This window comes from Simochromis diagramma, unplaced genomic scaffold (assembly GCF_900408965.1).
Source record: "Simochromis diagramma unplaced genomic scaffold, fSimDia1.1 OVJJ01000685.1, whole genome shotgun sequence".
NCBI classification, from domain to species: domain Eukaryota; kingdom Metazoa; phylum Chordata; class Actinopteri; order Cichliformes; family Cichlidae; genus Simochromis; species Simochromis diagramma.
The window spans coordinates 6,460,611-6,488,066 of NW_024387477.1; the positions used below are offsets into that span (position 1 = coordinate 6,460,611).

General features: G+C 39.6%; 1 protein-coding gene across 1 annotated transcript; it reads right to left on the bottom strand.

Moving 5' to 3' along the window:
* Positions 1–4,870: 4,870 nt before the first annotated feature.
* tspan17 (tetraspanin 17) lies at positions 4,871–26,043 on the bottom strand. Its single transcript, XM_040016612.1, has 8 exons — positions 25,364–26,043; positions 16,212–16,262; positions 13,156–13,302; positions 12,280–12,450; positions 11,669–11,794; positions 11,408–11,455; positions 9,709–9,825; positions 4,871–9,477 (listed from the first exon to the last, which is right to left on the bottom strand). Exons 1-8 carry the CDS (start codon positions 25,448–25,450, stop codon positions 9,412–9,414), a joined length of 813 nt encoding a protein of 270 aa, XP_039872546.1. The 5' UTR covers positions 25,451–26,043; the 3' UTR covers positions 4,871–9,411.
* Positions 26,044–27,456: the final 1,413 nt, after the last annotated feature.

A 27,456-nucleotide genomic window follows, 5' to 3' on the forward strand; every position in this document is an offset into this window, starting at 1 on the left:
AAAGTAGAGCCACTTGGGTGACTTATGGTTGGCCTGAGAAGCTCTCTCCTTCAACTTAACCCTACGGCACATTCCTCAGACTGAGGAGGCAGCAGCTAAAGAGCAATTCTGCGATTTTGCTGCTTGGGCCATTGTAATCCCTCTTGCCGTTACTTCAACTGGCCCCTGCTTCAATCTCAGTTTGTGTGGTAATAAGAGAAACATACTCATTCAATTACAACCAATCAGATCTGTTAGATCACAACAAAGGGCAGACATCATGACATCATTTGATGTCTGTGTTTGTCTCGACTAAGTGGAGGCCATTGCTGTCTAATAATGCGGAGTTTCTGATTATAGGATAAAAGATAAAATAATGATGTTCATTTTCCTCACACGCACTAGATAAGAAAACAAATCAAAAGCAGCATGTTTCATTTAATCCCAAAAGAAAAAAAAATAAAAGCTTTTACTTGAAAACTTCAAAGATTTTTATTTAACTGCAGTATGTGTCAATGACTCCCTTGTCCCCCTCCATGAAGATACCACATGAAAAAGCGAAAGTGCTGTCATGTGATGTCTGTTTCTCTAAGTTAGCTTACGCACATTTGACGTCACCGGCTATTTAATGGGCGCCATTGACAGTTTGGTGGGGAAAACTTTTTTCTGTAGAACACATCAATGAAATCAAGTTCTGTCCATGCCAGAGGCAATATCATCTCTTTCTGCAGGCTGACATGATCCCTCCCCTTGTGGAGAACCGCAAGGAGGTTTCCCACTGCCTCGTAATGATACTGTTGTTCCTCGATGCTTGTTCAGATCAATCAGAGTGGATGCAGGGGGGTTAAACTTTTACACCTTTCACTGGAAAGTTATGCCTTTCATTCCCATGTGAACCATAGGAAGGAAATGCTGTGCTAGGCCAAGACTGTGAAACCTCTGTGTTTTTCATTCATCTGTGCTAGGAGCTTAGTTGCTGCTCATGAGTTTTTGACTCATCCAATTTCAGATAGAAGAAATCCAGGCTGGGCTATAGGGTGTCACGCCTTCAGGAACAAGATGCTTTTGTTCTTGAGTGTCACATCGGGGCCATTCGGCTTCTTTAAGATGGTAAACAGAGGCCCCACCGTGCCATTTAATTAGCTAATTACTAACTGTGTGCATCCAATTTAGCTGCTTAACTGCATATTTAGACAACCTGAACACAAATGTATGTTGTTGTTGATGATGTTTTTTAGGGGGGCTATGGTGTGAGTCAGGCTGCAGTGAGGGAAATCTCACTGCACTGCACTTTATGAAATAACTCAGCACAACTTTTTGCAAGCCTAAACACAAACAACAAGAGTGTCTAATCAGATTTAACTGCCCTGTAGTTTTATGTAAATAAGATCCAACTGCAGTATTCAGCAACAGGTTATCATTACATATGTTTACGAATTCAGACAAAAACTTTTTTTAGATTTCAAGCTTCTCATGGATCCGAGCAGTGACCAGCTACTAAAAGCTACAGTGTGCCACCTACAGGTAAAGCTAATAGTTTTTAAAACTATTGTGCCACCTGAAGGCAATGAGTGGTACTGCTCCTGGTTTTAATAGCTACCGCTTTTATTCTCCTATAGTTCTAAAAAAGAAAGCAGCAAAAAAAAAAGTCAAACGTATACTTAGTAATACAGTTTTTTTAAAACTTTTTTTAACTTTAACATAAAAAGCTAGCAGATTTATAGAGAAAACTAAAAGAAGCCAAAAACAGAATAAAGTTTCCATTTTTCCCAGTGCTCAGCAGAATAACTGTACCAGCTACTTAAAAGTTATTTTGATAGTTTAACCCCATAACTTCCGTGCTACTCTTTAACCTTCCAGGGCCCACCCGTGGGCTATAAAAGGCTATAATGACTTTAATGACTAGAGTTATTACCCTTTTAGATGCAACACTGGCTGTGTTGAACTGACAAATCTTATATATGACCAACAAGTGGGTAACAATTAGTAATGAAAAAAGATTAAATTCCTTGCTAGCAGCTGGGGGGGAAAATGAAGCAAGAAGTAAAGTTATCTCTGCTGAGAATCTATATCTCCCACGGAGTGCCAGAGGGTTTAGAAAGTCTCAGAAACCTAGAAAACCACTTACTCGCCATGCTCCGTGCTGAGGTCTGCGGGACAAATGGTGGTGCTCTTTTCATAAGAAAAAAGTGCTTCTGAGCATAAGAGCGCTGTTACCCATGCTGCAAACCCTAGTGGGGATGCACCCCAGTAAAAAGTGAGCTACCTTTACAATACAGAAAAAGGCAAGGCAAGTTTATTTATATAGCACAATTCAACAGCGAGGTCATTCAAAGTGCGTTACAGAGACATTAAAAAACAAAAACAAATAAAAAGCATGATTTAAAATGGGGAAAAAAGAAAGAAACAGTAGATAAAATCAGTAGTTAAAATGTAAGTTTTGAAATTTAAGCTTAAAAGTAAAACAGTGCGGATTTGGTGTTTTATTCAAATGCAGCTGAGAACAGGTGAGTCTTCAACCTGGATTTAAATAAACTGAGTGTTTCAGCGGATCTGAGGCTTTCTGGGAGTTTGTTCCAGATATATGGAGCATAAAAGCTGAATGCAGCTTCTCCGTGTCTGGTTCTGGGAACTGATAAAAAACCGGATCCAGATGACCTGAGGGATGTGGAAGGTTCATACTGGGTCAGGAGGTCACTGATGTATTTTGGTCCTAAACCATTCAGAGCTTTCATTCAAAAGCTGCAGTTAACCCACTAACCCAAACCCTGCTTTGTTGTACAGCCCTCTGGAGAAGCTCTGTTCATGTTACGTGGATACAGAGATGTCCTCTCCCAAAAAGAGACCTTATAGGTCTGTCAGGCTGTTATCAGTTTAATGTATGTGTCTGAAGAAGTGTATGTACGATGGGTGTTGGTGCTGGCATCTTTAGATTTGGAATTGGCACTGTGCAAGAACATGAAATAGAGCTTTCTAAAAATGCTTCAGATGACCGGAAACTCCTATTATTCCTACAGCGTAACCTTCCATGCTTTTTAAGTCGTTGTGGTATGCATCAGCCCGACATGTAGCTAGATTTCTCGGGAGGTGCACGTCAGGTTACGTAGGAGATTGCGGTCCAGGGTTAAAATTGGGTTGCAGTTATGGCGTGAGTTACGACGTAGATCTGACTCAGCAGTATGATTCACATGTAGCATGAATTTCAGACCATGATCTTTTCCAGACTTCAAGCAGGCAGCTTTCAGTGAGTTGATGTGAGACCAAAAAAAAAGGGTGGGTTCAGATCAATACTACTAGTATTATAAAGCTGGTAGTCCTGGTCACTTTTCACACTGCAGCTTTGCTTTTTTTCTATTATTGAAAAATCTGATTGTCATTTATTGTTTAACCTTTATTGTTGAGTTATTTTGCCAGAGACTAAATGCTCAATATCTGTTCATTTTATCACGGGAATTGAAGGAAAGGTTTGATGTAGTGAGTGCTGTTATTGGACAAGGGGGGATAAGGATATAACAAGAGGCTTTACTTATGTAAGTTATTAAATCTATCCCTATTGTTCTGTTATCATGCCCATCCCGTACTTTTTCCACTGAACGTGGGGGGAAAATAATATCAAAACAAATTTAAAAGATTACAAGCATAACACTTGTGATTAATATTATTTAAGGTGAGAAGGTCAGGCGCTCTGCTTTCCTCTCAAAGATGAAAGGCAGTAACAATAGGGGCTGCAGAAGCAGCAGAGTCTGATGTAGCCTTCCAGATGTGAGATACAATCTGGAGATTACATCTTTAAACGTCTCTCATAAAGGAAATGGAGCATGCATCGAGCAGTGATCTCTCTGAACTGTGTCTTTTAAATGATATCAATTGTTCTGGTTTTCAGTGATGAACTACCGTATGGTATGAAAGCGAATTGTTGGTGCCTAAGATGCTTCCTGCGCCTATACAAACACAAGGTCAGTCAAATCTATTGGACTAAATCAAATCAGAAAAGAGGGAGCTGTACTGGCTGGTCTCTCCATGAAGCTGCATGCTTTATTTTTTTGGTAATAAGTTAAGACTTTCGGTGTATTCGTTTTCCCCTGTGGCCAGAAACAGTAACAAAGATGGAAAAGATCAGTGACATTTGTCTGTTAAGTCATTTGTTTACTGCCAGGGAAAGAACAGCAGTGCGTGCATAACTATGAAGTGTTTCATCTCTGAGATGCGTAAGAAAATGTCTCTGAAGTTCACGGATTAAACTAGTTGATTAATTTTTCTCTTTGATCTTGTTATCGTAAGGCAGAGCTGCAACAGCAGGTCGACGGGATGGGTTTGTATAGATCTGAGCTGTTCTACAAAAGCTAATAACATCAAGAATACAATACAGAAACGCACAGCTTTTTGCACAGCGTTTTCTCTGACTTTCAGGATTAGCAGAGGAGGTCACAGCAGCACTGTGTCAGCATCTGAGCTCTGAATCACTATTTGTCTCCCTCTATTGGCTAAATTTATCCAAATATGATGAATTAAAAGGACTTTGTAAACATAGGACACATTAGCAACACCCCCAGAGTAAGTAAATGAGTAGGTTTAGCATTCATCTTTTGCCCTTTAGGTAGGCCTGCTTCCCCATAAACAATATTCTGTAACATTAGACTTCATGTACAAGTAGAAATAACTTAATCTCAAATACGGGTCAGGATTGTTGAAAGACCTATTACATTTAAAAAAAAAAAAAAAAAAAAATTATTACTGCTGCTTAGGCTTCATCATGTACTTCATGTACTGGCCATTCATTCCTTTTTCATGTGTCATTAATGATGAATAAGGATTTCGGACAAAAGAAATAAATACATAAGGCCCAGCATTCATGATTATTTGCATAAACCACAAAGGAAAAAAAAAAAACACTTTTATCAATAATCCTTTAATATATGAAAGAGGCATGTATTAACAGAATATACAGTGTAACAGACCAAGTCCCACAGTTTTCATTTACAACACTTCTTCACGAGGTTACCCCTCAGAGTAGGCAGATCGGAAAAATACGGCCGATTGTGACATTATTCTGCTGTTATCCACAAAACTTTAAACATAAAAAACAAAAAAAACAGAGGATCTTCAGAAATTTTTGTAGTGGTTTATATCCGACTGACAAACAAGTTGTCTTCATAAATGTCATCTCTGTAAAACCCGCCAAATCAACACAAATGCGTTTTCATACCAGTTCAAACCACAAATGTGTTCGATTTGGGAACGTCGGTACTAACACGTGTGGTATTGCTGTTCATATGCTAGCAAACGAGCCAGTTAAGCTGCATTCTGTGTGACATGAGCACGTGCACACGATGAGGTAAGACGTACAAATGTCTGATGTGCTGCTCATTTCTGTTAAACATGCTCGCAGGACATGTCATCCGACGCACTTGGCAGCCACTCTGAATTATACCTGTAAAGCAATTTTTAAACGGCTCATACAGATAATTCAATCAGTACAAATGAATAATCAATAATGGTTTATTCCAACCTGAACAGACAAGTTTGTGTATTTAAAGAAAAAGATCCACATATTCAGCTACACAGAGAAACCAGGACGATGTTAACTGGTTGTATCTGCTAATTAAAAAGGTTTTGTGATTGCATATAAATGTAGGTCTGCACACACACACACACGCGCACACACGCGCACACACACACACACACACACACACACACACACACACACACCTGGAGACTGAGGAAAAGGAATGCTCATCCGCTTTCATGCTCGCTACAACATATTTAAAATGTAAAAATCTTCAAGAAAAGAACATTAAAACATCTCCGCATACTCTTGATTCACATTCCTTATCTCGATTCATGTTATGCATTGCACTGCATCAGGATAAAGGGAAGTTCAAACTGAATGTGGAGCAGTAGGTCCACACTGATAACAGACTTGTACATTCATGGTATGTATAAGGCTCCTTCTCAGGAATGATTTAAGCACCCACAGGGGGGAAGCAGAGAAAATTAAGAAGGTGTTTCTTGATGCAAGGCCATTATGATAAAGGACAAAGCGTAATTAGCATCGTTCTCTCCCTCCTGCTTTACCCTGCATTACAGGAATACAAAAGCAAAATTAGCCAAAGCCTTTAAAAACAAACATACTCGAGCAAGTTCACCTCTGTGGAGTCTGCATATTTAAATCCTGCCAGGCGGCTACTGCGAATTATTATGGCATCATTATCCTTATTACCAAGGTGACTGTCTTGGCACATCCATTCAAGCATGATGTTGGCTGCAGAGCGGTTTTTATTTAAGAGCTGCAGCACTGTAGTCCAGGAGAATTGACACTCACGGCCTCCGCCTGCGTTCAGCCAGATCCTCAGCATAACTCAAACGGGTGCAGCTCTTCACTTCATCAAACATAACACAGGATCTCTTCCTATGCAAATGCACTCTTCTGTTATTTCTCTTTGGTCTTTGGAGGGAACGGTGTGTTAAAGACCCTGAGCAAAGACTTTCCAATTAACATTTTTAGAAGAGAGAGAAAAAAAAAAAAGAAAAGAAAAAAAAACATGAAAATGCTTCACAGATTTGTTAAACTTTCTCATTTGTTAATTAGTGACACACATTCGTTTCAAACCACAGATGTATGGAGGGAAGAGAAAAAAAGAAAACAACAAAACACACACACACACACACACACACACACAGGTTTCATCCAGATTCATCTAACAGACTGAACAGTAAGTGAAATCAAAGAAGCTCACACACAAAGCATGACAAACAACTTTCGCGGCACGTCACGAAAATATAACTCCAGGTGAGAATTAACTGCAAGTTCATCCTGTAAAACGACTCCATATTTATTCTAAATGAAATCTGTTTTTGGAGATTACTGGAAGCTGTTACTCACTGATTAGACCTAAAGTGCTGATATAAATGAGCCTTTCCTATACACACGCATCTACCTGAACCGGGGAGAAGTCATTAAGGCTCTGTCGCTCTTGTGCAGATGCATTGTTCTCCGCTGGCGATATTTCTACTTGTGCATTCGCGGTGCCTAAACTCAAATGACTCCCACTTTGTCGTGTGTTCCTCTTTTGTCAAAAGAGCCCGATGTTTAAAAATACATCAGAATGGTAGAGGCTCTGAAACAGGTGCACTATGATCAGGTAGATTTTTGATTTTTCTTTTTTTTTTTCTTTTTTTCAAAAGGGAGGGGGCGTGGGTGAAAAGCAACATGTGACATGTGCACACGACAGACGATCTTAAGGTGGCGTCGCTGAAAGAACTCCTATGTATATGTATTCTGCAGACCGACTCTGAGAGAGAAGCAGGGAAAGTTTTCCTGCACTGTTCACAGAATATTAATGCTACTCATCTTTCAGCTAGTCTGCATTGCAATTCCAAACATGTTTTCTCATTTTTGAGAGTGTGTGTGTGTATATCTAAAGTGTGTATATATGAACCTGTGTGTGCAGTCAAGTAAATCCGTTCCTAATCTAGCTTGTGCAATGTATCCGAATGACATTGTGACAGCCAGAAACAGCTGTTGTGGTTAAATGCTTTGAATAATATACAGAATTACTGAGTGAAGCCAGTTATAGCAGAACTGAACTCACTCCAAGAGTGTTTTCTGAATGACTGAATAAATGGGGGGGGGGACCCCATAATAATTAAAAAGGTGGTGACGTATAATGTGTAAACTTTAACATGAAAAACAATGTGACTATTTCCTCAGATGGAAACCGTAGCGGCCAGACCCTTTTCTACAAATGCCGCCACGTGAGATAGATTGTTAGCTCGACTATTGTAATACACCATCAATAATCTAGTCAAAGTTAAAAGCAGCATTCATGTTATATTGAGACTGTCGCTAATATTAAAAAGGTACGGCGTGTATTTGCTATTCTATTTTTTAAAAAACAATCCAAAGGAAAAAAATAAAAAAAGACAGCACTGAATTAAAAGATAAAAGCGTTACTGTAACATCGTTTAATTGTCATTTGATTTCTAGGTTCAACTGGCACTTCCCACATGGAGGGACAATGAATTCACATTTTGGCCGTGGAAATGCCATTTGTTATCGTTTGGCATTCCTAATAACAACAGAATTGTGGCCAGACAAAACCTTGGCAGTTAGCTAATGATATTATTTGGTCTCCATTAGGACCGCTAACATTCACAATACGAAGCTAATTTGCAGCTGACTGATGAGCTGGAAGTAAAACAGGTGCCTGTAAAGCTTAACAATGAACCCGAGAACAGATTTATCTATAAATGACAGGAAATGAATGAAGAATTAAAAGAACGTCTTTAACAACAGACACATGTTCTTTTGCAAAGAGAAAAATATAAGACAAATATGGTACACAGAAGTCAAGTAAAAAGAAAAAAGAAGATAAAAAGGCCCCAAACTAGCAATCCCATGTGCCTGAGGGATGCTCAGAGATAAACAACAACCTCTATCATTAAACCCCCTTTCTCTGTATAGCACACACTTACAATCCTTACTATTTCATGTCATACAATACACTCAATCAACAGATGATGCAATCACCATAGGGCGAATGGGGTAACTTTTGGCGTTTATCTAAATTCAACAGACACGGATGGAAAAATAAGATATGCTTTTAACTGGCGGAAGGAAACACATTTTTAGCCAGGCCCTGAGGTATAAGGGAAGGGGGCGGTCGAGGTGCACAAGTTCCATGTACAGAACAGGAAGGACACAAAACTGGAAATTAATGGCACTTTTTACATTTGAACTTGAACAGAAAACTCTTGAAGTGACTTAAATTTGCAGATATGACCGACCAGTGTTCAGTTTTTTGTCTCTCTTTTGTTTGTTTTTTTAGTGGTCATAAAAAAGGTCACAAAGGAGAAAAATGACACGCAGACGAATCCATGCGGCCAGCCAGTCATCGTCCTCTGGAGAAGAAGGAAGTGTGGGGGTGGGTGCGAGCTGACTTTAAGGGAAGATCTTCAGCCCCTTGCTGAGCAGGACAAAGGCCCTGTGACAACATGTTGCTTGAGTTTTTTTTTTTTCTTTTCTTTTGAAAAAAGGAGACGTTTTTCCTCATTTTGTTTTGTTTTTTTGCTGTTGTTGTCTTTTATCCATGGCTTCTGATCTCCGAGTTTTCTGGAGTCCTTGTGCAACTGCGTGCCTTAAATAAATTTGTCGAAAGAAAAAAAATAATAGAGGGAAAAAAAAAGTAGGCAGGACTCTCTTCTGTATATTTGGGTTAAAATCCCAGCTGAGTGGTAAACAAAGTTCTGACTGTTTGGTTTGTCTGTGAAATATATTTTCTTTTTCAAGCGTCACTCACACACATATCAGTGTGTGAGAGCATGTGTGTGTGTGTTGCTTAGCTCAGTGGCAAAAGTTGCCGGCTGTCCGCCTCAGCCGGACGGTGTGCTATGCGAGTTTGGTGCTGGGGCCGCCCCACTTCAATTCTCCTGTCACCAGTTGGCTTTGACAGCTCTGATGTCACTCACGAGGTTTTGAGCAAGGCAGATACCAAAAATCTAGAAGAAAATAAAAACATTTTTTAAAAAGGCCACACAGGATTTTAAGTCACCGGATTAAGGCAAAAAACAAACAAAAAAAAACAGACTACAGTTACATGTTCTCAACACTAGATGGAAGCGAAGACATAAAATCAAAAAACTAGAACTATTGTTAGTTTTAATTAAAGGCCTCATTTGCGATACAGCAGGTTTCTTAGTGTGAGAAATCTCCAAACAACAGCTCATTACCTGTAAAAGTGCAATTCCAACAAAGACGCCGGCTACAATAATCAGGTTGTCTTGAAGCCACTTCTCAAACTGTCCCACGCAGCCCTTCGTATAGATAAACTTCTGCCGGTCCAACTCCTTTTTCACAAACATGAGCATAATTCAAGTGCATTAAAGTTTTGAGCGAGAAAACGTGTTTAATTTACAACATATTGAATGATCAGCTCTCTGAGAGGAAGCTGGCATTGCTCATTATTTAAACAAAAACTGGTACTCTGCCCTATGACTAATGCTGGACACAAACACAAGATAGTGTTTTGCCCACTGACTCCATCACAGTTGATGAGGGCGTGAAGACCTCACGATAAGCTGAGTCACAGCCTAAGATTGCAACATGTCAGTGTTCTCAATTACGCTGACTATCAATGCAGTGTATTCTTTTCCACCAAGGACACTGGTGGACTGAACAGACAAAAGCTGTTTCCTGTTGCCTGACAGATGGCCATTTCTGCTTTTGGATGCAGCTGATGATGTACGTGCTTTACTCAGACACGAACATTTTTACAAAAAAAACCAAAAACAAAACAAAAACGGGTTTAATTAACGCTGCAACGAAACTAAAAAGGGGCTAAGAATCGGTGCCGCTGTACAATTCATTCTTTGTTATCCTTCAGACAAGTCAACCAGGAAAATCTTTTGTTCTCTCCCAGAACTTGAAATCTAGTTTTAGACCAATGAGGTAGAGAGAGCCACTTTGCAGCCAAAAAAAAAAAAAAAATAGCAGGAAATGCAATGTTGTTATAGCTGTGGACTTCCTCTAAAGCTATTTCAGCCCTTTGCCTTTGTTGTGCTCCTGTCCTTGCCATACTTCCTGCTCTTCCTCTTTCCCACCCTGCTCCCCACTCAGGTGCTGCACAGGAACTCTCTGCACATCCCTGATAGTTTCAGCAAAATGTCAATGGCCAGGGCGTTAGCGCACAGAAAATGAATTCATAGCAACTCAATGGCAGGTGGTTCACTGTACTGCAGCTCGCCTAGCAACAGCAATCTTTCTGACTGCAGTGCAGTGAGTTGTAACCACCACACCCACACACCCACACCCACACACACACGCACACACACAGAGGAAAAGGGAACGGACTGGCATAACCCACTGAGTCGCCAATTACAGAGTGTAGTAAGGCTGCTCTTGAGGCTATAACTGGAGCCTAATTATCCCTGTTAGAAGAACAATCTGTTATTAAGGCAAGAAGCATACAGACTCGTCTGTGTAAGCTACTTAACCCACTATGTTCTCTATATCTAACACCAGCCATCTGGTTTTACCTATAGTAGTTTTAAAGAGAGAATGCAGAGAATGCCATAAAATCTCACATTTAATTGGTTTTCCTTTGCATTTCAAACACAAATTCACTTTTTGATCGACTGACAATCAAGTCCAATACAAATGAACCCAACTGTCACTCTGCGTTCGACAACTTAGACCGTTTCAGTCAAACGGGTTTGCAGGCTGTCAGTCAATTCGCACTCGGGAGTATTTCTCTCCAGCAGCATTGCATCATTTTAACCAAGATTTCTTTCTTCCTGCAGAACTCCACATTTGCAGCTGACTCTATCGTATGAGAACTGGTTAAGCGTTGCAATTTGTTGGGACTCTAAATTACAGATTTCCTTGATTTCCTTGTCTAAAGAGATCTACAGAAATAGAAGAGATACCAACCACTTGCTGCCGAACATCATAACCACACTGCGTGTTGATGACATCCTCCTGCAAAAAAACCAAACCAAATGGAGATTAAAATGGGATCCTCGACCACATTTATCCGTTACAATTTTACCTAAGGTCAGAAGGTTTGAAATAATGACTCTTTGCATGAGAGAAACTTCTCATGTTGACACACATGATGCATGGCTACAGAGTATTACACGAAACAAAAAGCTGATTATGGACAGTTGTTTGTGCTGCTGAAACGCGACTCACTGCAGGGTCTTTGATGCAGCATGAAAAGGGAACGCCACAGCGCTCCCTACTGGGATTCCTGTCAGTGCAGTTGAAGTAGATGTTCATGTTCCAGTCGTCAGGCCCGTGCGCTCCACAGCACGACCACTGGGACAAACAACAACAACAAGCAGAGATTAAACAGCCAACTCTAGTAAACACACAGATGTACCTTCTTTGATCTTGCCATCTGAGCCCTTAACAGGCTGGCTCAGGTCAGCCTAGATTGTTAGCTTACTATGGCAGGTAATGACTACAAACAGTGAGATTCAAGTATGAACACAAAAGCCAATCTAATCGCCTTTAGGGTGCCTCATGACAGAACCTAGCGTTTACACACAGGAGCAAATTATCTCAACTGCTTCCTCCACATAATTGGATAGCCATTTGACCGAAATACAATCACATTAATCAGAAAAACCACTCCACATTTGCAGCAGCTGAGTCTCTTCATTCTTACCATAACAAGACTGACTCATCATTTTCTGAGCTCACATGTACAGCCGCATTTCTAAGAAAGGGAGTAACTTCTTCCAGCAAAGAGACATGAACAATTTTAAGATAAGAGATACCATCGGTGGGGGTGAACTCACATATTCCTGGGCAAAGTCGATGAGATTCTGCAAGTCGATGTCATCGCGGTATGCCTTGACATTATTGTTGATGAAAAAGTTAAGCTGGTCTTTGATCCAGTCCTTAAAGACGAAGGCAAGGATCCCTGCAGTCAGCTCCAGGAAGAAGATCAAACCCAGGAACACAGAAAACTGAAAAGTACAAATAAACACATGCAAACAGAAAACAATACACCTGTCACTTCAAGCAGGGAACAAGGAGCACCAAAGAAAATCCTGTGCCTTTCCCCGCTTCTGCTTAAAAATGAGTGCAAGAACAACTTTAATGTAATGTTCCTGTGCAGGTCAGTTTGTAGGGCCTGTCCTGATTTGCTAAGTGAGAGTGTGGCAATAAAAACTGCACTCCCACAGGTCCTATTGAATAATCCCTTTACAGTAAATGTAGGAGAAGATGCTGATGATAAATGCACAAAAGCCGCATTAGCTCCTCACGCTGATGCCTGATTTACTGCTGCTAATGGACATCTGCTGGAGTTAATAGCTACTCAGAATCACAGGCAGCAACAAGGCGAGTTTGTCTCTGTCAGTCACAGGTTTTTATCAATAAAGCTGAACCCAAATAAATCCTGGTGGTGTTGTGGCTGAAGAAAGAACTGCCTAATACGCATACAAATAAAATAGGCTTCAGCGGATCAGTATACCTTTCTGATCATTAAACAGGATTTGGTTTACTGATGAGGTATGATGTGCCACACCGTCATTCATAGCATTTGGCTCAGGCGAGTCAAACTGACACCTGCTACACAGATACCTTCAGCCCTGGTGTGAAGTGCAGATCTAAGGGGTGTGAAATAATTAAAACAGTGTCTGTGCACATAAAGCCTAGAGGTGGCTTACAAATTTAAGCAGTAAGGTGTTCTCTCTGAGCGCTCTGATACATCCAGCAAAGCCCAGAATGAACATGACCCCTCCGACGACGATGAAGAGCCATATAGGGTCAAAGCCCCCTAAATCTGTGATGGATGACAGATTGGACAGCACGCCCTGAGGGGAAGACAAAAGAGTGGTTAAAATTCAGACCATAATATTTTCAAAATCAATCCTTACCATCCCTATGACAAGGTCTCAGTAAAAGTTCTCCTTTTACAAAAACACAGTTAACCTTGAGAAGAGCCTGTGATGTCAAAGAGAAAAAGTGAGATTTAACTAATGTCACAGCCTGCTGGGCCCCGTTCACAGATGCAGACTTGTAGCAGGGAAATTTAATAAACTGAAATACTGTTATTCCATTACATTCTTATATATCAATGTGATGTTTTCAAAATAAAATAAAGAACCTCGCTGAGGTTTTGTTATCAGTTTAAATGCAACATACACTCACTCTATGGCATTTTTGTGGCAAAATTATAAAACAAGTAACTTCTCACAACAGGCAAACTTCAAAGCCTCCTGAAAACACAGAGACATTTGTCCTTCCACTCTCCTCTCTGAAAGCCACAGTGTGACCGCCATCTTATTTTGTCAGCCTCTGCGTTCTTAGAATTATTTACAACAAGACAGACTTCACATGTAATCATTCCCAATTCTTAACTATACTGTATATTGCAACTTTGATGCAATAAATTTGATCTTAGGCTGAATTTTCCAAAATTTTCAATTAAATGATTAGTGTCTAATCTTTATGATAGTTTCATTTTAATGGAGGTAGATGGAATATTATCCAAAATTCGAGAAAAAACACATTACATAAAGTTTGCTTTACATATGAAATTATTCACATGTCATTGAGTGAAACAAGTATTTCATCCCCTGCAAACCAGCCAGAATTCTGGCTCCCACGAGTGTGTGTGGGCACAGAGCCAATCAATCAGTCAGTCAAGGATAGTCCTGATCTCAGCCTGTTAAGCGTAAAAAGCGTACAAAGCACACCTGTCCAGCCTCTCCACCACCAAGGGCGAGACCAAAGAGCTGTCAAAGTCTGTCAGGGACAACGTGTAGACCTGCACAAGGCTGGAATGGGCTACGACACCATCACCAAGAAACTTGGTGAGAATGTAACAACTGTTGGTGCGATTATTCCGAAATGAAAGAAATAGAAAATGAACATAAATCGCCCTCAGTCTGGGGCTCAGTGCAATGAGAAAAATCTTACCGCTGTGCTTGCCAACTGAGGTTTCTCCACCAAGTACTATGTTATGTTTTGCTTGGAGATCAAATACCTATCTCACTCAAAGCCTTGCAAATCAATTTATAAAACTGTAAATGTGGGTTTTTTCCCCTACATTTTTGGTTTATATTCTGGCTGTCTTTATTAAAATCGATCGTGGCTCAAGAGTTGGGTGTTCGTCTTGTAATCGGAAGGTTGCCGGTTCGAGCCCAGTCTCGGTCGTTGTGTCCTTGGGCAAGACACTTCACCTACCGCCTACTGGTGTTGGCCAGAGGGGCCGATGGCGCGATATGGCAGCCTCGCCTCTGTCAGTCTGCCCCAGGACTGCTGTGGCTACAACTGTAGCTTGCCTTCACCAGTGTATGAATGTGAGAGTGAATGAACAGTGGTATTGTAAAGCGCTTTGAGGGGTCCCGAAAAGCGCTATATAAATGCAATCCATTATTATTATTATTATTATTAAAATGAAAAATAGAGACAGTTTATTTCTTTGGAAGTGAGCAAACATCACACAAATCCAGCAGGAAATGAAATTAGTATTTCTTCCGCAGTAACAGTGGGCGTCGTTATTGTTTCTGGATAGCACACTAAAGAAGGTACTTTGCGAAAGCTCCATAAAAACGAGTTCAAGCTTGTTTTATTAACATATTTTTGTACAACCCTGATCCCTGCTATATTTTTCAGTTATTTTGAAAAAGGAAACCACTATGTGTATCCACTCTCAGTCTGACATCCTGTTTGCTTGTCATATATTGTAGTGAACATGCCCAACACTTGCAGCTAAAGTCGAGACAGCTCTCGTACTGAGTTAATCTCCCTCTGCATTGAGCAAGGACAAAACTGTAGGATGAAGGCAATGCTGGATGCTCATGTTTTTATGGCACTGCTGCAGAATAAACTGCACGCATTTAAATTTTAGCAGGAGGCCCTGAAACAATAATGTAGTCTGGCTGTGCACAGCAGGCTTGAAACTAATCATCTTAGTCACTGAGACCCAAACTCACCATTACGACTTTCCAGCAACCACTATTCATCATTCACCCTAATCCCTTTAAATTATTCACGCTGCTCCACAAAGGTACTCCAGCGCATGCCGATTTGCACAGAGTTCATGACCAGACGTTACTAATCAGTACATGGTTCCACGCTTGTGCAGCGATTTCTTGCTAATTAATGAACAAATTGACTGGTAACTCCTCTGAAAGAAGTTTTGAACGTAGCCATGACTCACTGCACACGAGAGGTTAATGGCAACACCTGATCTTTGTAGCCTGTCCAGCGTTGACAATAAACAGTGAACCAGTTTCTGCGCAAATATACGATCCAATTTATCGTGCAACAGGCTTTCATACGAGACGAAGCACAAGGCATTCAAATCCTGGTAGCTGTAAGTCAAATGAGTGTGTCATTTGGACCCTATGGCTCCTTATTTGCAGCCACAGCCATTTAAAGCTCCAATCACCGGAAAAACAATTTAACCATTAGCTCGATATTGGTTCAACAAAACTTAGTTACACATCACACTGGAGCTGCAGCAGTGAGCATAATTCATATCCTGAGACGTGTTTACCAGGAACATTATGAGGTTATATGCCTTTAAGTGCTACAAAGTGTTACAGGAATGGAGCTTCTATTTTCCACGCCACTCTTCTCAAAAGCTCTGTTTACATCCAAACTCCATCCGATGAATTATACTTCCAGCTTATTACAGCTAGGATATCTGGAAGAATTTTAGCTATGTGGTAACCCGTAGCCAGCGTGTTTGTGTGCATGTGTTTATACATACCTTCTCCGCCCATGCCCACAAGCCTATACCCAAGAATGCAGCTCCTAGTAACTGTAAAACAAAGCACAGAGAGGCGGCTGTGAGACGGGAGGCAACTGATACAAACTGAAGCAGTTTATTACAGATGATACGGTTGTTATTGTAGCAAGACCGGGAATGGTTTGGGAGTGGTGCAGATTACACTGGTGTCCCCCTGGCAACATATGTAAACAGCAGAACTGCTTGAGTATTACTGTGGTAAATAAAAATCTAGTTCATCTTTTGTCATCCACTGCATCCTTTCTAACAATATTCACATAAGAACAAAGGGATCTCTCATTTTTAATTATCAGTGCACTTAAAAAAAAACAGAGAGAATCACATAGGAAAGAGACCAATAAAAGAAAAACTGATTTTAGGAGCTTTTAAATAAAGTGAATTCTTCAAAGATTAAGTCACAGAGATATTACACTGAGCTGCTGTAAGGGTTAAAGAAAATCCGTCCAATATTAGTCTTTCATCCCGGTGTAGGACGAGTTTAAGGCTCACTGCTTCAACTTGACTGAAAGCCAAGTGGCTGTGTTACTAGCCCACGGTGTCTAAAGATGTAAAAATGACACAAAAACAAGAGAATAGCAACAGGATGAGAAAAATCACCGGTTTCTGGTGTTTACACGTAGAAATGTTACTGTCTAATCAGCTGCTTAGCTGCTACAAAATGGCATTCATAAGAGTTTTAGGATGTCGATGGAGAGAGCTGGGGGCAAACTCCAATGGTAATGCCTGAAATATAATAGCTCCATTGAAATTGTGTTAAATCATTTGTTGGGAAGCTGATTAAATCGCGAGAAGCAGGTAAACTAATGGCAGCCCATTAGCACACACCTAACAAGATCAACGTGACAGTCTTGCAAACAACAACAGTCAGCAGTTGGATTGGGGGGGGCTGCCTTGACCTGGTAGTTATGTAAGCGTCTATAGCGAAGGGTGTGGTAGATTCAACTGGAAAGTGACAAGCAGGAAGAGTCAGTGTATGCAGGCAGACATCAGAAGAGATTAGACTGACAGAGTGGGAGTATTACAGCACTTAGCCTTTGACTTCAAGCTTTTCATGCAGATTAAAGAAGCTGAAAACCGTGACAAAGGAAACCACTTGCGTCTTGCGGCATGAAATGCACAGCAACACAATGCATCAGAGTCGCCAGACAACATGGATAACTACTAGTTCACTTCTTCAAAATAAGGATATTTGTACAATGCTGCTTTCATTTTTCTATATTTGAATGTTAATAACCAATTTGGGGCACTGAACTACTTAAGCAGCTTTGTCAAGCTTGGCTTCAACCCTAAAATGGAATCTATGGAAGCTTTCATTCATTTTGCTTCTCTACTTCAATGCTGATCAATATTTTTAAGCAAAAAAGAAGGCATTTTAGCATCAATACAACAGTTTTATTATCCGAGTCTGAACAGCATATAGGACCAGAGCAGAAAAAGGCAAGCATATGACTCAGGTGTGCAAAAATTCCAATCAGTTTCACATCATTGTTTTGCAAAGTGCAACCTTAGCACGCTTTGACGCACTGATGAAAGAAACTGAAAAGCTTGGAGGCAAAGCAATTCAATAGACTGGACATTTTGGAGCCTGCTCTCAGTTTCCACCTCTAGTGACTACACCCAGAAGAAGCCTTGCTCATAAGTGCTCTGTTTTCCAGTTCTTTTCCATGGTTCAGGAGTTTATTTAAAAAAAAAACAACCTTTTTTTGGATATGATAATGGTTCCTGTAGGTCCCTACACTACACCGCTTTACCACAGTTGTGCACCAACACAAAAAGAGCAGTACACAATCTATCCAGGAATCTCATCAGTAGTAGCTTGTTTGCCTGTCCTCCCAACAGAATAGTGAACTTGTAGTCAGCCTCAAAAGCCAGGGCAGGAAAAGGAAAAGAGAAAAAAAAACAAAAAAAAAAACAAACAAAACCATACTGGTTTTGCCAATTTTCAATGAACCCATTGCCATGTTTTTAGAAATCTAAATAAAGTTAGGCGTCAGAAAATTTACCTAATCTTTGGCACGCAGCTTTAAACCACACCAAAATCATTGTAATTCAATTATGCAGTAAGAAACAAGCTGAATGGTAAGCTGTGGCATTTTTCCAGTTCTGCTAATGGAAACATTTTTATCTGAGAGGGTCAAGCGGGACATGCTCAGTCCAGCTACTGCTTTTGCAATATTCCGCTTAATCAGGAAGAGTTCATGCCAGTAAACACACAAAACCAGATATTTTCACGGAAATGCATTTAGTTGGCTCATCAGACCTTGGAAACCACAACACATTCTGAGTAACAGTGAAAAACATTACTTGTTTACAAGAGAACTCCATATCACTTTTAGGCTGCATTTGGTAACAGTACCAGTACCCAGAGTTACACACCACAAACATTTGTCTAAACACAGAGAGGAACACCACACAGGCTTTTAAAATAACTAAATGTCCAAAACCCGATACAGACACCAACATTTTTCGCCCCTTTCAATCGAAGTGTTTGTTGTTATTTCACTAGGGATGTCACTCTGCCTCCTCACTGGATAATATCAAATAACTTGCCAAGCATCCTGGTATTATTTTGGTGAGCATAGTATTAAAATTTTCAATCTTGCATCTTTAAGCTCATCCAGTCTTTTTGATTTCACCTAAGAAATCTAACAAACCAACCCCATCAGTCGATACCAAGGAAGCCTTTAGTACATAATCAAAACATCTCCCATCTAGATTCTGCAAGTCATTTTTAACCTCCTAGGACCTGGCGTTCACCTACGTGGACATCACGTTTTGGGTTGTCTAGACCTAAAAACACTAAATTTTTCTCTACAAGGGCCTGATATCCACTTACGAGGACATTCTACTGCCACTGTTCTATCAAAATTTAAAACGAATGTCTTTATATGTGGATCTTATACTTGTCAGAAACAAAAATCAGGTAAAAAAAATAAAATAAAATCTGTCAATTCTTTGTTTTTACATTCATGAGGTCCCAATATGCCCAAATATCAAAGAGATATTAAAAATGCATGCCATGGAAGAGCTCAGGTCTTAGGAGGTTAAACGCACCCCACTCGTTCTTGCAGTCCTCTGCAACCAGCCTAGCTTCTGCTGGTCTAGGCAGTAGAAGCTAGGCATCTAAGAAAAACTAACAGGTGATCACATTCATCCTTATTCTTGCTTCGCTGCATTGTCTTCAACTGGATTTTAAAATTCCGTTGAAGACTATTTTAAATGTTTAGTGACATACAAAGCCTTGCTGAGACCTTATTCCATCAGTCAACTTCTCTGACCAAATTTTGATTTATTTATTTGACAAGTTTTTTAATTCATTACATCACTGAAATGTGAAAGAAAAGAAAAAAAACTGATGTGGCAAAATACATGATGCAAAATCTGTGCCACTACCAAAACGTCTGGCTACGACCGTGAATGTGTGTGTATTAGGGCTGCCACGATTAGTCGACTAGTCACGATTACGTCGACTATTAAAATCGTCGACGACTAATTTAATAGTCGACGCGTCATTTGAAGCTTTGTAAGATCCCAAAAGATGCAGGAACACCATGCAGACACCACAAAAGTATTTTGGGGTCTGTGAACTGTTATTTTATACTTTATAAAGTTAATGTAAGTTTCAGACGGGATGGATTCCTGAAAAAGCCCAAAATCAATGTTTAGTTTAAATCAATGTTTACCTGAGATAGACTCTCTAAATACCACTCTCTGTGGCAAAACGTCCTCCAGACAATCTTTTCACCTGTTTAGTTTAAGCAAAAATTTAATTTCTACTGAATGTGTTGTTTTGTTTGTTTTTTAATCTATTGCAGAGATTTGACAGGACAGATCAACTAAGCAGTATTGTGAAATATTTACCGTGATAACTGGCAGTATGTGTTTGTGCTCTGTGCTTTTTGGAACCTTATCTGTAAATCAAACTTCCCTTTACAGACCAGTACATTTTAGATTGAACTTACTGAAAGAATACACAACACAAACTGTCTTTGTATAGTGCTTGCGTAACATCCTTATTTTGACTAACTTTTCTCACAACCTGAATCAAATTCAGGTGAGCTTGTGGCAATAGAATTAGATATGTGAGACGAATCTCTAAATACCACTCTCTGTAGCAAAAAGTCCTCCAGACAATCTTTTCACCTTATTAAGAAACTCCTTAAGCAAGACAGCTGGCTTTGGGACTTTGTTGATCAGGTGCTTTGATGAAGGAAACCTGCTACCTTTTCCCCAGTAAAGGTTTTAACAGAGAGGACAGGAACAGCGCTGCAGTTCTGGATGGTAGAAACATGTTTTCTTTCACTCAACCTGAGCTCACCATCTGCTGTTGTTGTGTTATCAGTGTTTTTGTTTAAAGTCTGGTTTTAGTCGCAAATGTGTGTTAAACCTTTGCGTTTGTCTGTCCATGGTGACAGTAGTGTGCTACAGAGCAGTGTGTTAAATGAAACGCCGACGCAAAGAATTTCTGTCGAAAACTTTTCTTTTACAATCGAATTATTTGAAATACTCAATAAATCGTTACAGCACTAATCTCTTTGTACAACACAACAATGTACGAGTCACCACCTTTGGTTTTTTAACAATATGTTATTAAAACACTCAGGATCTGTTCATTTAAATCTCACCCGCATGGATAATGCATTTCTTTTGCTTTTGATTAATTTGATCATTCTGTCAAACCTATGTATTTTACCAGAAACTAATTAAATAAAGTCTGAATCTAGATGTCTCTTTATTTGCATTATTATTCAAATCAAGGTTCCTTCGGTGTCAAGTGCTGCTTGTAAAATATGTCCTTCCCAGAGCGAGGGTTTTCTCTCCATGTGGACTAAGAGATTATCAACACTTGAAAAGATGCCTCCCTAAGCCAGCTGATCCCATTAACCTCTACTAACTGGCAGACAAATCAAGCTCCCCACTCCTGCACACGCATGCACACATACACACACAGGATATAGTGTGAATCCCCTTTCCATGACTCCCTAAAAAATGAATATTTAATGAGGGGGATAGTGTGACACCGTGATTCTCAATCTCAGCAGCAATGTCGACAGGGTGAGCAAATTGTTAAGCTCCTTACATTCCACAACATATATCTTTACTACTAATACTAATACTTTCATTTTGCATCACATGGCTACAAAATATATATACTATTTTTGCAGTTTAATTCTTTACATCAAAACTTAATTCGAACGTCCAAAGAAAATAAACATTAAAGATTCAACACCAGATTCTGAGACAGAATGAATGAACAGAAAAAAGGAAGAAATATCACTAAGCGCACTCTGACACCATGTGTTGGTCTTAGTTGTGAAAAGAAGCAGAACACAAGTAGAAAATAGGAAATGTAGCACAAACGACAAAACAGGAGGACGGCAGAAAATGGAAACAGACATTTAAAAAAAATATGATAGCATTTCACAGAAAACAAACTTAAATGTAGACTATGCAAAGCGGCGCTTTCCTTTCACGAACGTACCCCGAGCTGTGATGTCAACTCCGAACGGGTCAATTTTAGAGAGTTAAGTTTATGTTAATAATGTTTATGTTAGATGACCTCTCAGAAACTTCTCAGGATGATACTTGCTAAAGAAACACCATTTCAGTTTTGTTAGCTAATGAGTGAAATGTGATAGTAAACCATTAAACAGGAGTAGCTACACTGTCTCCTAGTCTTTTATTTTTTCTCACTCTAATATTAGCATTTTTTCTACTAAACCTCTTCCACCTTACATTAGGTAGTTATTCTTTGGGTTATAAAGTTTCATTTGCATTGAACACTACACTGTCTGAGAAACGTTGATATTCAACTACAGTGATTGGTAACTGTCTTTTCTAATTGTGTTTTGTTCTGTTTTACTAGTATTAAGCACAGGCGTATAGATGAGTTGGTTTTAAAAGGGGGCTCTTGCACCTCTCAAATGGCTGAAGTCATGACAGAGAGGATGTCTAGTTATCAGCAGCTGGGAACATCTCAAAGACAAGAGCAAGCCTCATTCCACTGCAATCATGAAGTCATAAACTGAATCATCTGTAAACTTTGCAAACTTATTATTTTGGACTGGAAAAGAAAATCTTTTTGATTTCTTTTAAATATTTATTTGAGTTTGTGGACAGAAGCCATTTTTAGTTTTCTATTAGCACGTCTTTTGTTTAAATACTACTGGCACTTTTATTTCGTATTACACAACATTTTTATTTTTTTCATTTTTATTCTGACGGTCCTGTTGAGTAGTGTTAAGAATACATTGGATTATTTTCAAATACAATTTTCTCCAATTATTTTATAAACCAGTGCTTTTGAAAATTCATGGACATCAACAATAATTATATTTTAACATTAAAAATATTTACACATACTGCTGAATGAATTTTTACAGAAACATAATTAATTTTGGTAATTACTAAAAACATCAATTTTGCACATTTACTTGTGGTATAAACCTTAGATTGAATGAGAGTCTAATAAATTTGCTGAGCACTTTAATTTCTGATGACAACGTCCCCACATCAGTGTGGTATTCCTCAGTGTTATGGCTAATGTAAATAACATTATCAATAGCTTTCATCATTGGCCCAGTGGAAAAACTTTTAAAACTGATCTAAAACCACTAACCAAAGACTGGTCCTGGGTTCTGTTAAATGAGAGAACAGAACAAGAAATGAAATATTGACTCCAACACAACCCATTAACTACATTATAACCTTTATAATTGCAAAGCTGTCTGACAAATTTACTTACATATTGTGTTCAGTGATTAAGGCTACATATCAATTCAAAATGATCAATAAGAGATAAAGGCAGAAGTGGCATAATATATCATATTGTGATACAAGACATCAGCTGCCATGTCGCCATTTTAAGGTAGAGTCACTGAAACGGCCTGATATGAGAAATGCTGAAAACCAAAGAAAGGAAGATATGTTCTAGGAACACACACACACACACAACGGGATCTTTAAAATAAGGTAGCTTATCAACATTTATTCCTTCATTTCATAAATACTGAGAAAATCTGACTGTCCTCTGTGCCAAAGGTAAGGCAATAAAAAGTCTTGCTCTCCTTAAATGCTATCAGTAATGCAATCAACATTGCAATAACTAGACAAGTTTATCCATGACTAAGTCACAGAGCATGTCTCAGAATAGCGTCACACCTGGTTGTTTACAGGTGTGCTCCAGAGCTGTAATCATGCAGCTTGCCTTTTGGTGCCAAATGTGAAAAGACAGAGCTGTAGCTGGCTAATAACACTCTCGCTTGCATTCAACCAACTCAGCAACTTGGTTACAGCTTAACAAGCTCTTAATTACAGCGTGCAGAGCTCCCAAACATTTCAGCAGCTCAGGCAGAAAACGTGATTAATTAATTGGATGTGGGGAATGTGTCTATTCTAAGGATGAGAGAAGGTGTGTTGTTCGTGGGTGAGAATGCCTGGCTGTCAACAGCAAGCCTGGGTACTGCGAAACCTCACACCAAAAGCAAGTATTGTTCCATTTTGTTCACAATATTTATGGCCTTACAAGCATTTTGTCTCAATTTAGGCAGCCCTTTCAAGCCTGACAAGATCACTAGAGGAAAGACAAATGGGTTGATTTGTGGAGTATAAACCCCATCTCTTTCTATTTCAGCAATGCACTGGCTTGTCTGTCAAATCCAGTTCTGCAGCACACAGACAAGAGTAGAACATCTTCTAGTGATTATTAACGGAAACAGCCAGCGAGCTGGAACTTGTTTCACTGTTTTACAGAGAATTCAGACACATGACTGTTAGCTTAGCCTAACTGTCAAACATTGCAAAAGAACACAATGAGTCAGATACAATGCTGAAAGCCCATGACTCAATATTTCCTTGTTGATTGCTCATTCAGATGAAATTACAATAAACTCTGTATTTATGTCGATAATAGTAGCCTCTGTATCTACAAATATCATGTTCATGGAAATATGTGGCAGGTATGGTGCACTCATATTTGTTTTTGAAGGAAAAGTGTTGCGGAATGAGGAAGCGATAAGGAAAGTTTGAGCAATGCCAGAAAAGGCAGATATACATGAAGTCTGTGTTCCTTGTGAGTCTGATAGAGCAACTGTATGATGGGAGAAAACACAGACTTACAAGCCCCCCTCCCAGCCTTTGTTCTCACCATTACTCTTTGTGCATTTGTGGGTGTGTGAGCGAAGACAAACAATGCTGTCCCGCACAGTCTGGGTGCTATAGTATAGAGTGAAAGAAAGCATGGAAAGGGGAGGGTTGGGTGGTATTCAGACTGTATGGCCTTTTCCTTTAAACTGTGTGTGGGAAGACCTCCTGGGGCAGACAGACACGCCATTCCTTCACCCACAGACATTATATTATACCAGCCCACAGAGGCGATGCAGATGAGTGAGGAGGGAGGTGTGGGCAAGACTGAACAGAGAAACTTTTCAGAGACGGGATAAAGATGGAGGGAGGGGTATTGTAAAGTAGACGTGCAACCACTTGCCACTGCCCCATCAGTTCTGGTGAGAATTATGCTATTGCTCAGCTCAACTAGGAGCAGAAACTATTATGAAAGAAAATTGCTCCTTTATTTTTCTTTACTAAACTTTACATTTAAATTGAGAAGTTACATTTATAAGTAATCTGTCTCTGATGGCCAAAAGTTTCTAAATGGAAAACTGTAACGTTTACAAGTAATAAGCAGAGGCACGCAAAAAAAAAAAAAGGGAATAAAAAAAAAAATCTAAATCCTAAATAAATAGAGTGTGTAGCTGACATTTTAGGGCATGAACACTGTCCTACATTAAACAAATAATTTCCTCCTCATTTACAACAATTTACTTCTGTTAGAACAAGCTAATCTGCTGTGCATGACAACACACATAAACATCAACAACACCGCATAGATGGATGGAAAAAAAACGTGACTTTCATTAAAATCAAGTGACTCAGGAAAAAACAAACAAAAAAAAAATATACTAGATGGAGCTCAGCGATCAACTTCCATTGGCCAACTGCAACGGTGCTAACGTTCCCGACGTTTACACGAATGTGTACTTCAAGTTATCACTATTTACGTGAAATTTCTAATAAAAACACAAGGAATGAGTAACAACATTGTGTTTACTTACCCAGAATACAATGTTGAATCCAAATAAAACGTATTTCACACAGCAGCTGACTTCGGCTCCTTTAAAATGACGGTGTTTTCTACTCATTCTTCCACGGAAAGTGGTGGCTAACTGACGAGCTAGGCAACTACTATGACTGATACTCAACCAAAGCTACAGTTCTTAAACAACTTAATACAAGGTTAGCTGGCTCCATCAGCTAAGCAAACCCCGCGTTAAGTCTTCCGGGTTGGTTAAAACTCAGACATATGTGGCTAAACTGTCTTTAACTCGCTTTGACTATTAGCTTGCTAGGCCAGCTAGCTCGCAACTTCTATAGTTAGCATTGGCTGCTAACAACAACAAATCCAGGAGCACTTCAACTAAGGCACACAGATGCGGCTCTGCAGCTCCGTCGACATTCAAGTTGCCTGGTGTTTACGTCGCTTCGCTTGCCGGATGATCGAGATGGCGGTACTTCAGCTACACCTCCCTAATGTTATCTGTGTTGCTGCATCGCCGCTTGTGAGTCTTCATCCTTGTTGTTTTGTGCTGTAAAACAAGCCCCTGCTGTCAAACGGGAAAACCACTGCGCTGGCTTTCGCCCTTTTCACTTCAAGAGCGGCCTCTTGTGTCTCAGCCTAGCTTGACCACACAGAGAATAAGCACTGTATGTACGAGGTTGCTTCATTAAAAGCTGCAATAGGAAGTGGCCAGATTTATAGTGTGAGTTCAAATTGAAGGAGTGCACAGTAATTAAAAAAAAAACAAAAAGGACAGGACAGTATGAGTAATGATATTAACAATCATGTATAATGATTAATAATTAGCTAGATTCTAGCTCATTATTTACACCTTTGCCTACACCTGCCACGACGCATTAAAATATCTGCAGTGAGAAAGGTCGATTAGGAATGGCACTCTAATAAACTGGGGTACTCAAGCGCAATTATATATTCATAATTTCAGCCATAATGTTCTGGCATGACAGGCTGAGTAATTTCACTCCTTTAAGTAAGTCAGTGAAGGAGAAATATAGATAACTGCAGAACATTGTGAAAATGTTGTGAAACGTGATCAAATGAAAAAGGAAGTGAACAATCTGTTCTGAATAACTTTGCCTCATTTGAACTTCTGTCTGGAGTCCTACAGATGGCAGTCTATGATCCTGCGATAAATGCATTTCCTTTTCACCTCTGGGTGCTCCACTCTGGGGCATGCCAACCTTCTAACTATTGCCAGAAATGTGTATTATGTTGTACTGACAGTAAACACAGCATAAAACTGTAAAACCAAACAGTATTAGCCTGCATTAGCTATTAGCTACATGTAATATTTTCATCCAGTACTCTACTTTTTCTCAATATGGCATAAACCCGCACCTAATAACAAGACAAAGACATATTATGAAATTACAAATACACTGTCCTCATTGTCATATAATTTTAAAGGAGCAGCTGTTAAAGGGCCTTAATGTTGTAGTGATACATTTAATAGTACATTTATTGGCCGATAAAGTTTTATTGATTATAGAATAAAAACACTAACTTAACATTGTAAATGCGGATATGTTACTACTTATCTTCCGTGACCCGCTTCACATTTTATTTAGATACATCATAGCTAGGGAAATGTTATGCCACTGATGAACAATGGCTGTAAGGTCAGTTTCTTGATCATTAATATGTAAATTGTCATGACCATTGATCAATGACCATTGATCAATGTACCATTCACAGAGAGTTGGGAAATGGCTGCAATCATAGCATTGAAAGATGTACCCTTAGGCCCCTTTCTTGATCTAGGTCTTTCCCTTTTCACATAAATGGAATCCTTGACTGCCCGTTCAAACCAGCGTTCCTCCCTGTCCAGGATGTGAACATTCTCTTCATTGAAAAAGTTGGCACTGGCCCGTAGGTGTGAATAGACTGCAGAGTCCTGGCCTGACGAGGTAGCTCTTCTGTGTAGTGCCATCCGCTTAGCCAGAGGTTTTTTGATTTCCCCGATGTAAAAATCGTGGCAATCCTCCTGGATCTTAACAGCGTACACTATGTTACTCTGTGCCGGGGGACCGGATTCTTGGGGTGGACCAATTTTGAGGCAGTGTGTTTCGG

Bases quoted from the DNA above. Each gene is read 5' to 3' on its own strand.
- tspan17 (XM_040016612.1), bottom strand. From the start codon at position 25,450: ATGAGTAGAAAACACCGTCATTTTAAAGGAGCCGAAGTCAGCTGCTGT. The intron at 16,263-25,363 runs GTAAGTAAACAC...TTTGTTTTACAG, and splicing joins GATTCAACATTGTATTCTGG to TTACTAGGAGCTGCATTCTT. The intron at 9,826-11,407 runs GTTGGTATCTCT...TTTGTGAAAAAG, and splicing joins ATGATGTTCGGCAGCAAGTG to GAGTTGGACCGGCAGAAGTT.